This window comes from Chelonoidis abingdonii, chromosome 14 (genome assembly GCF_003597395.2).
Source record: "Chelonoidis abingdonii isolate Lonesome George chromosome 14, CheloAbing_2.0, whole genome shotgun sequence".
NCBI classification, from domain to species: Eukaryota; Metazoa; Chordata; order Testudines; family Testudinidae; genus Chelonoidis; species Chelonoidis abingdonii.
Genome location: NC_133782.1, coordinates 16,236,496 through 16,252,693, shown reverse-complemented (window position 1 = coordinate 16,252,693; position 16,198 = coordinate 16,236,496). Strand labels below are relative to the sequence as shown.

The window sequence follows — 16,198 nt, the reverse complement described above, 5'->3', positions numbered from 1 at the left end:
ACTTACGAGATAATATTTCTCTCTGAAGCTGGGAGTGTTTGGCGGAGTCCAGCTGTATAGGGAGCTTTTCCTACTACCCAGAGAAAACTTGGCAGTAGTTCCAGGCGACAAAAACGGGTTCTCTGTGTCAAATGGGCTATGAGCAGGGAATACAAAGGTGTAAGTGTTATCAAAGGCCGGGGAGCATTTAGATGTTTAGCAATAGGAACAGCTATTGGGATTTGAGCCCCATAGCATCATTCTGGTCCCTGAAGTTTATTAAATAATACTCAGCTCTAGGATAAAAGAAGAGGGAGACAGGTAGCCCCTCTGACTTACTCCCTTGACACCTGAGCTGCAAGAGGGAGATAGTGGGGGTCATCCTTTTGCATGGAGAGAAGTACTAAATAACCTCATCCTTCAGGCATGGAGATCACAGCAGAGCCTAATCGATGCAGAGCACTCTGAGCTGGCTTCTCTCCCAGAATCAGATCAGAGTCTGATGAAAACTCCCTCTCTTTCTGGGCGGTCTTATATCCCACACAGTAGTTCCCCAGCTATGGTCCATGAACAGCAGGGTGCTTGCAGGTGGCAAGCAGAGTGGTATATTGGCCGTATCGTGCTCCAGAAATGCGCGGGGGATATTAAATGAAGAATAAGCAGAGTGTGTAACTAACTTTTTCCACAAAGGACAAAACACAATCACTTGAAAAGCCAATAAAAAGGTATCAAATACAGTCTTGATCCTACACACACGTATACACAATCGCTGTAGTTGCCACAGGGATGTTATGTCATTGTGCACGGCAGGAGATGTGGTTCATGCAACTGTGGCTGGGAAGGGAGCTTCCACACATCTATCCCTTTAAGATGCTGCCCGTGCTGTAAACAACCCTTATTCTAAGCACTTGCCAATTGTCCTCAACACTCCAGAGAAGGTCACTACTCTTCCTGTTTCCAACAGATGCACATGCTGGGTCCTCTTTCCTCAGAAAGCACACGAAGGCAAAGCTGAGTGAACCTTCACCCACAATGCACTCCAACACAGAGGAAGAGAGGAAAATTCATGGACCCCACCCCCCCTTCTTGATAGTGCTAGGGCATTTGTAATTAAATTACTTCCCCTCTCATGTGTGCTTTTGTGCACGAGGGGAACGTATCATTCATGTTATCTCTGATCCCACAGAGTGGGGTGACCAGACAGCACGTGTGAAAAATCAGGACAGGGGGTAGGAGGGAATAGGAGCCTATATAAGAAAAAGACCCAAAAATTGGGACTGTCCCTATAAAATCGGGACATGGGGTCCCCCTACCACAGGCCATATTTTAAATGAAGGCTAACCACAAAGCTAAGGCTTCTGCACTCAACTGGAGCCCCTGAGAGATCTGAAACGATCCAAACAATAGTGGGCAAAATTAGTTACATGGAGAGTTTTGCCCTCAATTCAAAGCCAAGTTCTAGTTCCCTTTTATTGCAGGGGTGGAAAGCTGAATATAAACATTTCAGGCACAGACAGCAGTGTCCCTCATTGGAACATGCTGTTGTCATCCCACCATGGAAGTATCACTCTCAGAATGTTGGCCTAGTGCATGTCAATTAGCTAAATTAACTAGTGTCATGCAGCTGGAGTTTGTCAAACAGTCCAGTTCCATGGAGTCAGATTAGCAGCCATCTGTGCTTTCTCACTTTGCAGCAAATTAACTAAATCGGGTATCTGACAGCAAGAGCACTTTATCCAGAGAACGTCATGGACTTACTGATAGAGGCAAATTGCTTTCATCTATGGCATTTTGTTCTTAGAAGGAGGATGGCTGGGGCTGGGGAATCCTTTTGTTTAAGATTTTCAGTTTTAGTTTTTAATACAGCAACAAATCAGTAATAATAAAGAACACAGACTAAAGATATAATGATATCAAGCTAAGGCCATTCTCCTCCTGTGATAACTGATATAACCCTATAGTAAAGAAAAAAGATTAAGGGTATGTTTACGCTGCACATTAAGACCAGGTTCTGACTCAGGTTTGAGCCCAGCCCCGCTTCGTCCACACACATCAGTCTGACCCAGGTTAGCAAGCACTCAAGACTTAGGTCCTAGGACTCTGCTGGGAGGTTGGGTCAGAGCCCAAGTCCTGCTGTGACTTGGGTCCAAGCCCTGTCATACTGCAGTGTGGACATAGGGCAAGCTACAGACCCGAGTCAGAGGGTCTGTATAGCGCAGTAAGGACACATTAGCACAGCTGAGAGACCCAGCTCCAGTAAGTGTAAACCCAGCTTTACAATGCACTGGGGATTCTCAAGCACAGGCTTAGAAACACAGAGTCCATAAGGCTGGGTCGTACAGGTTCAGGTTTAATGTGCAGTGTAGACATATGCCCTTATGGAGTACATCTCAGGGTATCAGCCAGAAAACACGGTGAAGTACAGGAGTGAAGTGATGACATGGTGCTTGTGAGTGAGTGAAAGACCGAGACTGAATGGGAGAGAATGAGAGCTGCTCAACTATGGCCAGACCCTATATTGCAAACAAGTCAGATTTTCTCTTTAGCTCAAGTGGTAGGAGCCTGAGCTGTTAGAGCAGCAGGATCTGGGTTTTAGCCCTGCTGTTCCCACGTAGTACTGAGGTTCACGGAAACAGTCACAGCACTAAACTGTACGATTACCATTTGCAGGGGAAGCAGTGCTACATTTACATCTGCTTGCAAAGGTCCACAGTTGTCTGGGTGTCTCTGATCCTTGGTTCAGTCCGATTCTCTTTTCCAGCCACATTTGCCATTAGGAACGTACCATCAGGGTTGTATTCCTCCCCCACCCTACAGCATTCACTCCATTCAAGCAGTGAGGCAGCCCATGGGGGCGCACTCCAACAAACGTACAGCCATTACAAGAATCATCATGGACCAGATGGTGCCATGATACCACAGTGAGGGGTGCAGCCTTGAGGGAGAACGTAGCCTCCCTTTGTGATTCTCTTTGCTGTTTGGGTTGGCCTGGAGACCAGGTCCCGTTCCCAAGCCTGCAGAGCATCTATGTCCTCTCCACCCCAATCATAGAATATCAGGGTTGGAAGGGACCTCAGGAGGTCATCTAGTCCAACCCCCTGCTCAAAGCAGGGCCAATCCCCAACTAAATCATCCCAACCAGGACTTTGTTAAGCCTGACCTTAAAAACCTCTAAGGAAGGAGATTCCACCACCTCCCTAGGTAACCCATTCCCGTGCTTCATCAGTTTCACCCAAGCTTCCCTCCCTCCTCCCCTAAGCAAAGCTCTTAAGGGAGGTCTATGCCACAGCTGGAGGTGTGAGCACAGCTCAGGTAGGCATACCTGCACTAACTTTAATCTAGCTAGCATGGATAAAAGTAGCAGTGAAGATGAGGTAGTGCAAATCCTGGCCAGGGCTAGCAACATGAGTTCAAAGTTGAGCCAGAGTTCTAGGTGGGCTCGTACAGCCCATCATGAAGCCCTTGATGATGCAGCTTCACTGCCATGTTTAGCCATGCTATCTTGATTAAAACTAGCATAGGCATGACTGCCTCTGACTGCAGTCTGCAAAGGAGGTTTATCAGAGCTATCTAGGCTAAGGGAGCATGCACAGCTTAAAACCAAAAAAAGCAAGATGCAGTTAGAGCTTTCACACTGCAGCTACTGGGGTGGGAGCTGGCCCAGGAGGGAAGTTTGGGTGTCACAACTGGACTTGATTATTCAGTCATCATTTCAGGGGGAACAGCTCCTATTGCTCTGAAAAGAGCTGTTATTTTGAGTGGTTTTGTTTTTTAAAATGGAAACACCCTTATCTTATCACTGTGCAAATACTCCTCTGTATGAACAGCTTCAGCAGATAATCTGTCAGAGAATAGGAGCTAGCCAGTTCCATGTGCAAGTGCTCTGGAGAAGCTGCTTGGTGGGATACCAAGGTATTGTGCAAACCTTACACGTTAGAGAAATATGGCAGAAATTCTCTGATAAGCATCAAGAGTCCTCATGGGGGGATTAGCTCACAGGAGATGTATGTCACCATTAATGTTGGTCCCAGCTGGGCAGTTGCCAAGTTGAAAACCTCTTGTTTCTTGGAGGCAAAAAAGTGTTACCGCTGGACCAATGCTGCCAAGTATTACCGGCAGTGGTGCACATATGGTGGTACAGTCCAGTACACCATATCAATCAGATATTTATAGCTGGTACAGTATACCAGAAAGACACAGGAGGAGCCTACCCCCAGTCCCTCCCTTCCACACAGCTGCATCTCCTGAGTCCTTGTGGCTGGGGTCTGTACAGTAGCTATGCCTGAGGACAAAGCTGGGGGTAGTACAGCAGCTGTATGGAAGGTGCTGCCCGCATGGGGCTGACTGGCAGCCATATTTTCTTCTGCTCCTTTTGCTGCTGTGGTTCCAGAGAGCCCTGATCTCCCAGAAACTGCCATGGCAAGAGGAGCAGAATGGCAGGTAGCTAGGTGGCCCCACACTCACAGCTCCTCGAGCACAGCTGTACCAACCCCAGCCCTTCCACAGAGCTGCATCTCCTGAGTCCTCCTGCCTGGGGTCTGAACAGCAGAAGTCTCCAGTGCAGCAGGGGGAGGATACAGCTTCCACACCCCCACAGGTAACGTGGGATGGATGTGGATGAAGGAGAGGGGACAGGGAAAAGTCACATGCCTCGCTTCTGTGTCCCTCCCATGAGTGTAGCGTACCAGCAAGAAATGATTTCTACTCACACCACTGATTACCAGGGAATCATTTGAGTTTTTAAACTCAAGTCATTTCACTTGTGTTCATGGCACCTAGAGGTTGGTTTATTTGATCCTCAAAAGGTATCATACAGTCTGAAGTAAGCAGACAGACTGAAAGTCTTAGGCTAGGTCTATGCTACCAACTTCCGCCAGCATAGCTATCTCAGTCGGGGCATGATCCCTGATCAACGTAGCTAGGCTAGGAAAAGTCCCTAGCACGAACATGGTTATAGCAGCAAAACTGTTCTTTTGTTAGGAATACAGAATACTAGTATAGCTCTGTTAGCCAAGCACTCTCACTGTAGATCTGGCCTTAAACAGAATTGAGTGGGTTTGTGTGTAGAATGGTATTAGTATGTCATTCACACACTGCAGGTGCTGCTAAGTGCCGAAAGAAGCAACAATGTGCCAGGGAGATCAGACAGAGGTGCCCTTTACCTAGTGGAGTTTTTAAAATAGTCCACAAGGTTGAGGGACTAGCCCACAATCCCAGAACAAGAAGGTGCATTACCACCCTCCCTTCCCACAGAGGCACAGTAATTTGTGCACACACAATTAGACAAACAGCACTAGCAGGCTTAAAAGCAAAGCAACGGTGTTCAGCCTTGGCAGTCGTTTGTCCTTGTGGGTGAGAGGGAACATTGGATAGGAAGAGATGTCTTCCAGGCTCAGCTCTGCGGCGGTACTCTCAGTACAGTACTCCCCAGATTTCAATAAAGATACTATGGCAAGAGATGGTTTAAAGACTCATTCAGTATAGCAGAAGCACCTCCAACACTGCACTCAGGGTTTCAGATCACTTTTTCTAACGCAGTCTTCATGCTCATTTTAAGCCCAGAAGTAGAGCATGTATGGATGGGTTTGTTCTTGCAAAGTAATTTGCAAGTAGTTGGCATATTGTTTTCTTCAACAAGTTTCTGTTTCAAGCCTGAAAATACCATGCTGCTGCTCCTCCACTCCCAAATTGGTTTAGGGTTGCTAAAAACTAAATAGTATGTTTACTCAGATACTAAACCTAACAAAAAAAATCGGCACACACAAATCAGATATTTACCATGGACTTTTTTGCGGGGGGTGGGAGGGTGAGGGGAGTTTGTCAAAATAGAAAGACATTTTTAGCATTTAAAAAAAAAAAAAAAAAAAAAATCACATCACATTAAAAAATTTGGCCAATTCTAGCCTGATGGCCTTTACTTACAACTGCAAATGGCATGCACATAAATCCACACATAGGTATGACTAGTGATGCTAGAAGTAAGGGTGCTGGGGGTGCCCCTCTAGCTTGAAGTAATAATGACCACCAAACACATGGAAACCAGGCTTTCCATCATCAGCACCCCCAGTATAAAAATTGTTCCAGCTTTGCTGTCAAGCTGAGTACTAGCTCAAGCTTCCAAACAAGAAGTGTAAGGGCCCTCAAACCTCAAAGCAGCTGCAACAAAAAACCAAAACAAAAAACACAACCAAAAATAATATATACATTGGTGCTTAACACTAGCTTCCAGGAGAAGAAAAGAGCATTATAAACAACAGGTACAGGCATTGAGCTCTGCTACATAAGTATATTTTCATTTACTTCAAGTGTTTGAAAACAAAAAAACTCCAGATGCTTTTGAGCACACTGATATTTTGTTGCAACAACACTAAACTAAACAAATGTGGGAAAAAATGGCAGGATGTGTGATGAAATATCTGCTCGCAAAAAGGCATTGGAAAACAGTGTAGGATACTCCATGAATGTCATATGGTCCACAGAGCAACCTTAAAGTTCAGCTACTTAGCTACATTAGGGTTGGAAGATGCATGGGAAAGCTCTTTACAATATTTCACCTGTTGGTAGCCAAAGACAGCAACAAAAGAGAACTCAAGCTAGGTTTCCAAAGACTCTTAGAAATAGAACTAGGGTTTTAGAACTCAAGATTAGAGTCAGGTTGTTCCCCATTCCTGAAGGAGCTTAAACCCACAAGTCCTTCAGATCTGAACTTTGCAGGTTAGTTCTAGTTGTTACCAAATATATTCCAAGACCCTTTTCCAGCCCTGAATGTGATAGAGCTGAAAACAGCCAGCAGTAAAGGTGCTGCTCTCATTGATTGGCTGGGTACTTCACAAACATAGCCGAGTTTGAGCTAATGGAGAGTAAGTTAGCATTCTGCTGTACCAGAGAGGCACCCAGCACTTTGCAAACATAAAATAAGAGTTTGCAATATACTGCAAACCCTGAAATATTAAATGCATTATGACACTGACTCACACACACACACAGCTGCCTTCCAGCAGAAGTAGTTTGGATTCATTACACACACCAAACTGTTGATCCACAGCATGACAGTGGTTGCCTCTGCGTCTCAAGAAAATTGAAGCTCTGCCACACTCTGTTAAATACTGACTTGGTCTGTTTCTTAGCTTGCTTTGCAAGCCGTTTCCTTCTCATATTGGCAGGGGGCGCCAGTTTTAGATGGTTTTCCATTTCAAGTTTATATGAATTATGGTGTGCACCTGCGCTACTGAAAAATCCATAACAGATTAGTGACAAAAAAGTCTTTTTCCAACCCTCTCAGCCCTATCAGGAGAGCAGGTCACAGCTATTTAAAAAGGGAGTAATCATTTAATTCTGATCATGGCCAGAAAAAAAAAAAAAAAAAAAAAAAAAAAGCCACACACCCACCACTCTGTGCCCCAGCAGAAGGGAGCTACAACAACTGAAATATGCCAGTAATTGACATCAGGAGAGAATGACTATTAAAGAGCCATCCTACAGTCAGATAGGCAGGACCAGGATGTGGCCACATCGTGTATAAATCAGCCTCAACCACATATGAGAATACCAAATGCAGCAGCTGTCTTCCAGGCATCTACACCTGCATCAGAGATCTTAGGATAAAGCCTTCACGCAGCTAGTAAAATATGGAGCAGCTCAAGATGCAAATTAAGATTTCTGGAGTGAGGATTTTGAGGTGTACCTGGCACAAAATGATTCAGGAGATCTCTCAATGCAGCACCCATAAAATGAAATTTTTCCTTTAATAATAGTGGTAAAAAAATAGTAGTACTAAAAAACTACAAATCTAAAATGTAAACAACGCATCAAATCACAGGTACCACCTAACTGTTTGGGGGCAGGGTGTGTGCAATGCATCACAGAAGCAATCACACTGGGATCATTAGTGTTTCACAATTGTGCACAAGCAAAAACTAGAACCTGCAACTGTGATCACCATGTCAAAAAGTGAAGTGTGACAGCAGCCAAACCTTTGAGGAAACCTCATTTTTAAAGGAGTGCTTGGCCCCTGTAACCATAGTGATTTCTCTAAACCTCAACCATATTCGTTAGTTGGTCGTGTTTAAGAGCTGCTGTTGTCAGCTTCATTCATCTTCTTTAAGTTCATTCTTTGCATTTCAGAGATGTGCCTACACCACAAACTGAACACGGACTCTGGACAAAGCAGAAAACTTAAAAACCAGACACAGCTGGCTCCATTGTTGGCAGCCTCAACACAGAGCAAAGAACTGAAGGGCCACGGAGAGAGGAGCTATCCTCTCCTCCCTGGGATTGGTCCCTCCAGATCAGGGGTCAGGCACACTGGCTGTGGGGAGGCTTGTGCTGCTGCTACCTAGGCTGCACCTGTTGTGAACAGAAAGAGGACTGTAGTGTTCAGTGCAGTTAAAGCAGCACCCATCACAAGCATTAAGGCCTTGTTAACAGTCCTCCCTCCCCCCATGGTTAGCATTTGGAGTTGTACTCACTTCCAGACAACCTCCAGCTGTAGCTTGATGGTGCCTAGCTCAGTTATATCCACAATGATCGCCTGAGGCCTGGTTGTAAAGAAGTCGATGCTGTCACATGTTACCACACCAACAAGAATTGTGGTCAGTCCCCGCAGCTCTGTGACCTATAGAGCACAAACCCATTTTCATTTTGCCAGATACCTGACACACATGAAGCATAGCTGAGGAGTTGAGAGAGGCTGGACTCACACGATATGGCTGAGTCCAGTTCATGCTCAGGAGACACTGATTCTCTACCACCCATATTGAGGAACTGGCCAGTTTGTGTGCACAATGAACATGGCAGCCTAGGATCAGCTCTTTGAGGCCACAGGCCAAGTTCTTCAAGCCTGGGTGCCTACATTTAGGCCCCTAAATAGCAATGGCTGATTTTCCACAGATCCTGAGCCATATGCAGCTCCCATTCACTCCGAAGGGGGCTAGGAGTGTTTAGCACTTCTGAAAGTGAAAGTCATCCCACTTATTTAGGACCCTAAACTTAGGCACCCTGCAAATTGTAGTTTTAGTGTATTTCAAGTAACTCTGTATCAGACAAACAACCTGGAACCCTGGAGCCCACTTTGCTGCAAGCCTCATCCATCCCTGGATTTGACCCAAAAAAATCTAGGGTAGAGAGACCCATTAGATTATCTAGTCCAGGGGTGGCCAACCTGTGGCCCCGGAGCCACATGTGGCTCTTCAGAAGTTAATATGCAGCTCCTTGTATAGGCACCGACTCCAGGGCTGGAGTTACAGGTGCCAACTTTCCAATGCGCCAGGGAGTGCTCACTGCTCAACTCCTGGCTCTGCCACAGGCCCTGCCCCCACTCCACCCCCTCCCCTGAGCCTGCCGTGCCCACTCTCCTCCCACCTTCCCCCCTGACCCTCCTGCATGCCACAAAACAGCTGATCGGGAGGTGCGGGGAGGGAAGGGAAGGGGAGGTGCTGATTGGCAGGGCTGCCAGTGGGTGGGAGGTACTGGGAGCAGGGTCAGGGAGCTGCTGACATATTACTGTGGCTCTTTGGCAATGTAAGTTGATAAATTCTGGCTCCTTCTCAGGCTCAGGTTGGCCACCCCTGATATTCTAATCCATCTCGCTACCAATGTAAGGCTGTTCCAGTCCCCAACTACCTCCAGAACATGGACACAGCTCTTGTCTATGACTCCCTCTTGAGCCAAGCTGATCTCAGCTGCAGCTGAGAATCAAAGCCAACAGGTCTGCAGCATCCTTCCTCTTATGGCTTACAAGCAGCACACCCTTAATTTGTCAGTAGCTCATCCCAGTTGTAGCCCATTACACATGCTTTGCAGCCTGACCCACAGCTTACTTCTGCCACAGCTGAGTCCAGCAATGGCAGAGAAACAGTTTCCCAGTTCTCAAGTCTGTCTGCAGTTCTGGGAAGTGGGGCTGGAAAACCCCCAACCAAGATGCAGCTGGACAAAGGCATATTACTACTTTTGTGCATCAAGGGATCTGTCATATTTAGGATCAGGGACAGATTTAGTAGGTAAAGTTTTCATAAGCACATACATCTCATCTGAGAGTTAATGGTAATTAGGAACCGAAGTAACTTTTGGAGGTGGGACTCGAGCACTTGTGAAAATTTCACTGAATTCACACTTGTGTGGAAAGGGAAAGCAAAGAAACTAGTATCAGTCAGGTTTAATAAACTGGCATAAAACCCAAGTCATATAACCTCTCTCTTGAGCTTTGAGCTGACTCATCTTCACTGGCATACAGAGCAATTCATGTTTTTCCAAATATTATGAGAAAACATGCATCTGAATTAGCTTCTCTCCTAATTCTCATTGTGCAGTGGGGGGGAAAAAAAATTTTTTAAGAACATTTCTAAAAGCTCTACTGGCTAGAAGTCAGGAATTCTTTCCTATTTAACTCACATGCTGCCAGAAGGGATGGGATGTTGCAATAGCTATTTTGCATGGCTTCCAGGCATTCAAAGCCTTATGTTGGCACTACAAAATGTGTTTCACTCACATAGTGTAGGGTCCAGCCCAACCCTGGAACCTATTTTAGTCTCAGCTCCCATCTAAGTTGATGGGAGTCATGGCTGCAGGATCTGTGGCCTTCGGAGGATTCCAGATCACAACAGGAGTTTGCTTCTAAGCAGCAGCTGCCAGGTCAGGATGTAACAAAAAACAGGTGGAAGCAGCAGTAGTAATAGAAACAGGAGGATCCAACTTTTACCTAAGTGAAAGAATAAAGTGCCTATCATGCATCTGTATGAGATAGAAGGGAGACAAAGTCTAAGACACTAACAAAAATATAGGAGTCCTCCAATCAGCCACTCTAATGTCAAGTGGCAGAATCCTGCCCAAAGATACTGAATAATTATGTCCAACTCACACTGGCAGGTGGATCTCATTAGCTCCAATAGGATATATATGGCTTTAGAGTATCTCTGGGGCAGAGGAAATTAGGGCCTGAGACAGAAGAGGTCATGCAGTGAAACCCCAGGAAGGGGCAAGTTTGGCTTATATACACACACACACCCAAAATATACATACATAGAGTTACCCTGCTCCAAAAAGGATGTCAGAAAATTCCAAAAATCTTGCATGCAATATAATTACTCCATCCAAGCCATGGACCCCTAACCACCACCAAATCTTGGATGCAGATCTTAAAAAGGAGTCAGTCATTCTAATATATGGAAAAGCAGAAGCATTAACCCAGTTGCCATTACAGGAGTCCTGGGAAAGAAAGCAGAACCAGAGATCAGAGGCCAGCTCAGCGAGCAGAACATTTATTAATTGCTGTTTCTATGGAGCTGTGAAAATTCATGGGTTTTTTTGTTTTTTTTTTAAAAAAGCATGCTAGGCAGAGAGATGGGTCAGAAGGCAAGCTACTTGCTAACCAATGCCTCCAATCCAGCCACTGCAGACAACTACCTTTATTTCAAGCTTCTCATGGAGGTTGGGTATAAAAATCTTCTCTTCCTCATCCCATGTTTGGCTGTCATCTGTCTCAATCTTGCCCTTCAGCTTCCACTTCTGGCGTCCCAGTCGCACAAACACCTAGAAGCCACATAGGGACGAGAAGGCTAGAATCAGCAAATCCCGAGTGTATGGAACTGCACCATCCCTCCCTTCCCATACTGCAGAGCTCGGGCTTGTTCCTATGATTGCTATGTTTTTTAAGAAGCAGGAGTGGAGGTGCCAAGTAGTTCTGTGCCCCACCTGTCCTTGGGTGGCTAAGTCAGATACCAAAGCGTTCATGTTGTGGTAATGCAGAGAGTTACTGACATGTAACGTCCTGCATCAGAGCAGGACAGATTTTAAAGTGATTTGGAGTTTTGTTAGTGGCAGGAAGAAAAGCGTGTTAGAATTGAAACTACTGGGATGAAAGCCATAGGCTTTATAGACATAGTTATGCAGTCCTGTGCCTTTCAGGGCAGTTGTTCCATTGGTATCTACCCTATGCATAGGCAACAGTATTGCTGCTACCCTCTTTCAGGGTGGTTTTAGACTCCAGCCAGGTCCCCAAAGGAGCTCTTCTGGAAGACTTATGTCTCCTAGGTACCTGGACACTGCCCTCTATCAAGGCACTTAGCTAAGTCCGTCAGCTTCACGCTGAGGCAGGAATAACTCAATAGCTGTGCAGCACGCATATAGCTTCTGGTTTCCCTGCAGTCTCTCTCTTGCCCAGCTTACACATCCCCACACTCCCCACCTGCACGTTACAGGTGCAAGCCCATAACTGCAAGTTGTAAGAGAAAATGGATTGCTGTGTACTGCACCTCGTACTGGTCCCCGGGGCAGAGACGTGCGTAGCCCACCAACCCTGAAAAGAGAAGGAAAACCCCTTCCAATGTTTGTAGCTTGAGAGAGTTTCAAAATATCTATTAACAAACCTCAGATTGCATTAAACACCCAGGTGACACTCTGATTAACGTCCCCTTACAGCGAAATCCCTGTGGAGGAGCTGTTAGCATTTGTCTTATTTAATATTGCAAACTTTGCATAGGCGTGGGGAAGAGGAAAGTCCTGCTTCAACACTCACATATAAAAGAAAGCCGCAGAGCAGGGACAAAATTTGTTTCACATCAATGTGAATAAAAAAAAAAAAAAAAAATAGGTTCATTAAGAGTCAGTTTAGGTCCCAATCCAAAGCCCAGCTCCCAGACTTCAATGAGCCTTTGGCTCAAGTGATGAATGCTGTAGAATAGTACAAGGGCTACCTTTCATTTTCAAGTGAAATTCTCCCAAGTGCACCTCCAGTGCCCCTTCAATCAGACACATATCCTGGAAGAGAAAGACAAAGCAATTACATTGACTGAAGAGTGGAGTAAAATGGGTACTATGAGAAAGTAACAGCCATTTGTCTCCATTCTTGAAGACAAACATCAGACCAGTTTAGAGCGGTTTGCAAGAGAACATACATTTTTACATACCATTAATACTTTTCATTTCTGCGTACTGAGGCAGTTTTTTTTTTTTTTTTTTTAAAATGCTACTTTCAGGATGGGACATTATATCCCAGCTCTGCAGAGGAGCAAGGTTGTTTAAGTAATATGCTTCCCACACAGTCTTCTCCACTGAGGATACAGCTACACTTTGAGCTGTAGGAGTAAATTCCAGCTTGGGGAGACATTAGCGCTAGTTCCGATGGAGCTAGTGCACTTGAAGAAAAGAGATGAACGGCTGCTGTGGCTAGGGTCTAAGTAGAAAGATGGCCCAGCCAGCTAAAGACCCTAGGCCTATACTTAGACAGGTAGCCCCTCCCACTGCTTGCGCTGTTACAGCTATGCTATTTTGAGCATGCTAGGACCATTAGAGCTAGTGTGAGTATGTCTCTTCAAACTGAAATTTACATCTCCAGCTTGACGTGTAGCCCTACCCTGACTTACTCACATAGTAGGTTACTAACTATGCAGAGGCGGCTCCAGGCCCCAGCACGCCAAGCTGTGGGGGCCGCTCTGCCGGCGCCACAAGGGCGGCAGGTAGGCTGCCTTCTGCGGCTTGCCTGCGGAGAGTCCGCTGGTCCTGTGGTTTCGGACGACCTCCCGGAGGCATGCCGCAGAAGGCAGCCTACCTGCTTGCGGCTCCAAAATGTCTAGAGCCGCCCCTGTAACTATGGCTCCCATTGGAAGTCAACGAAGAGACACACACCCCACAAATAACTTCCTATGAAAGCTAGATTCGGCCCTAATATTACAGATCAAATTCAAGGGACTTTCTATGCACCCGTCATGAACACATTTGGATGTAAGCAAACAAAACTGCATTGCCTTGTGCATTTCACTGCATATTAAGGGGGAAGTTAGCTTCCTCTATAAAAGTATTTTGCTGTCTGTAAGTTGTAGCTGACATTATGTATCGTCATCTCAATTTTACATATTATGTTCTAAGCCCAGGCCACCAGAGAGCCAACAGTTCACATTATCCACTGCTTTGACTTTAGCCAGAAGAGTCAGTTCTTTGTCAGATGCTTGAGGAGTTCTCCTACCTCTGTGCATTCTTGGAGGTTCTTATAAAGTTCTACCAGGCTCTCTCTGGAGGCTTTGGTGGAGGGAGTCAAGGAGAAGGCATGTTTCATATTAGAGGCCCCATCTCGCAGCCTGCACTGGATGCAGTAGGTTTCATATAGTTCTTCTACCTATAATAATAAATAAAAAATAATAATAAGATGACAACAACGAAGAAGAAAAAAAACAGATTTTTATACCACTCTAGTGTCGGTTTCCAATTTTAGTGAATTCAGGGAAGTAACGTTAACATGAGGAATTTTTGTTTGATGTTTCCCCTTGTAAGAGAGCAGATCCCATTGTTCTAGCACTGACTCAAACTCCCTACTCTCATAAGAAGCCTTTTCAACAAAGTGGTTCCAAGATTTCATATGGAGGGAAGAGTGGGTGAAGAATTAATCCCACCAACTAATAAAGATTTTTTGAGGTTTTGTGCAGTATAAGAAAAGCATTCTAATGAGAAGGTCCTACATAGGCTTGAAACATGTCACTGTTAACAGTCTGTCCCAGGTTTGAGGCCAAATGCTTCAGTTCATTTCCCACCAGCACCAACAAAACTACTAACTCACCCCAAAGCCTGAAAGCCTCTAATTAGTTGTTCCACAAATAACTTCAGTTGATCATTTCTAAGTTATGGGTAAATAGTTTCTTGGGGATATTGTTTTTCTGCTGTTTTGGCTACACAGGCTACCCTACCTCACTTTGTTTTGTCTACCATGGACTCCAAAATCTGAGCCGAGAGCCATGTTTTTTCCAGCATTACTTCAAAGGAACTAGAGCACCAGGCTATGGACACCATCACCACAGAAACAAGACAAAATAAGTAGCCCCACAATTCTGTCCAGCTTTCCAAGGTACTTAGTGTGTGGTAACGTGAGCCTTGTATCGGAGGGCCCTGAAATCTTTAATGCACTTCTCACAACATGCCTGTAAGGCAGGGCAATGCTATTATCTCCATTTTACCAATGGTGAATGAGGGTACAGCAAGGCTAAGTAACTTGCTTAAGGTCACACAAGTAGTTAGTGGCAGAATAGGGAATTAAATCTCAGTCTCCCAGGTCCTAGACTAGTGCCCTAACCACTGGACCATCCTTCCCATCTCTTAGTCAACAGAAGCATGTTGAGGTGGATAAAGATGGAGCTGCTCTATTTGTTTAATCTTAAAATGACTATATAGGGAGACCTATGGCACTGATGCTTCAGTGCTAGCCCAGAGAAAGGCTTCTGCTTACTCAAGCTAACCAATCCCTTACCTACATCCAAGTCATGGTAAAATGGCCCTAAATGGATGGGTGTGTACGGTACATCATGGCTCTCAAGTGTGTGTTTAGTGAAGGCATGACTAAATCAGGGATATCCAGAAAACAGGGTCATTCTACTATTACTAAGCCATAAGGCATGAAGGGTGAAAGGAGACATGGTTTAATTTGGGGGTGAAGTAAGGAAATAGGGGGCAGTCACTGAACTCTGGGTTGGAAACACACATGGATCCATGTATGTAAGAGCGATTTGAGCCCTTCAAATCAGACAGGAGATTGGCAGAACCCATTAAGTGCCACCACCTAGGTTTCCAGGAAGCAAAACACACCCACCAACAAAAGCAACCACCTTCTGCAACTCCTCCCAACAGCACCTTTCTTCTGAGTAAGCTGGTAGGATATAGAAACTGGTTCTGCAGGCTGAGGCTGGGCTATGCCTAGGATTCAGTCTGAATAGAGCCATTCAAACAAAAACCGCCACCCTCTCCTTTTCTAATGAAAGCAGTTACACCCTTCAGAAGACCCAATATTACTTCCCCACAAACAAGCAATCTTGAAAAGTATTTTCTAATCAGAATTTTTATACAGCCATGTAAATCTCCCATACACCAAATATAGTGTTCCCCTTACCTTGCTTATATGAAATTCCAGTTTTCTGATATACCTTTCAACAGAGCGAATTTGCTTTAGAAAGGGAAAGAAGGATTAAAAGCTATTTAAACAAACACATTCACATAATATGGCATTGAATTATTCAGTGAGCATATAGCATCAGTGCTTCCACTTCGCTGTTCATTGCTTTCTGTGACACGTCCCGTCCCTACCCCTCCAAAAGAATGAGGGCTTACCTTATCCAGATCATAATAGAAAGCCTGAAAGACAAATATGACAAGTTGCCTGTGAATTCGTTTGCACATATTAAAGATATTTCCACATCTGCTGCCAGAACAACTGCCCACGCTGCACAGAGTCCCTTTTTAGAAA

The 16,198-nt window shown here is 45.1% G+C and overlaps 1 protein-coding gene across 1 annotated transcript in view; it reads right to left on the bottom strand.

The window, feature by feature from the left end:
• The window catches only part of RIPOR3 (RIPOR family member 3), a 67,778-nt gene that overhangs the window by 19,859 nt on the left and 31,721 nt on the right, over positions 1-16,198 (bottom strand). The window contains exons 5-12 of the mRNA XM_032804042.2: positions 16,063-16,086; positions 15,845-15,898; positions 13,937-14,086; positions 12,669-12,732; positions 12,228-12,271; positions 11,380-11,505; positions 8,448-8,593; positions 7-136 (exon numbers count right to left, since the gene is read on the bottom strand). Of these exons, the coding sequence (XP_032659933.1) occupies positions 7-136; positions 8,448-8,593; positions 11,380-11,505; positions 12,228-12,271; positions 12,669-12,732; positions 13,937-14,086; positions 15,845-15,898; positions 16,063-16,086 (738 nt within the window). The remainder of the gene's footprint in view (positions 1-6; positions 137-8,447; positions 8,594-11,379; positions 11,506-12,227; positions 12,272-12,668; positions 12,733-13,936; positions 14,087-15,844; positions 15,899-16,062; positions 16,087-16,198) is intronic.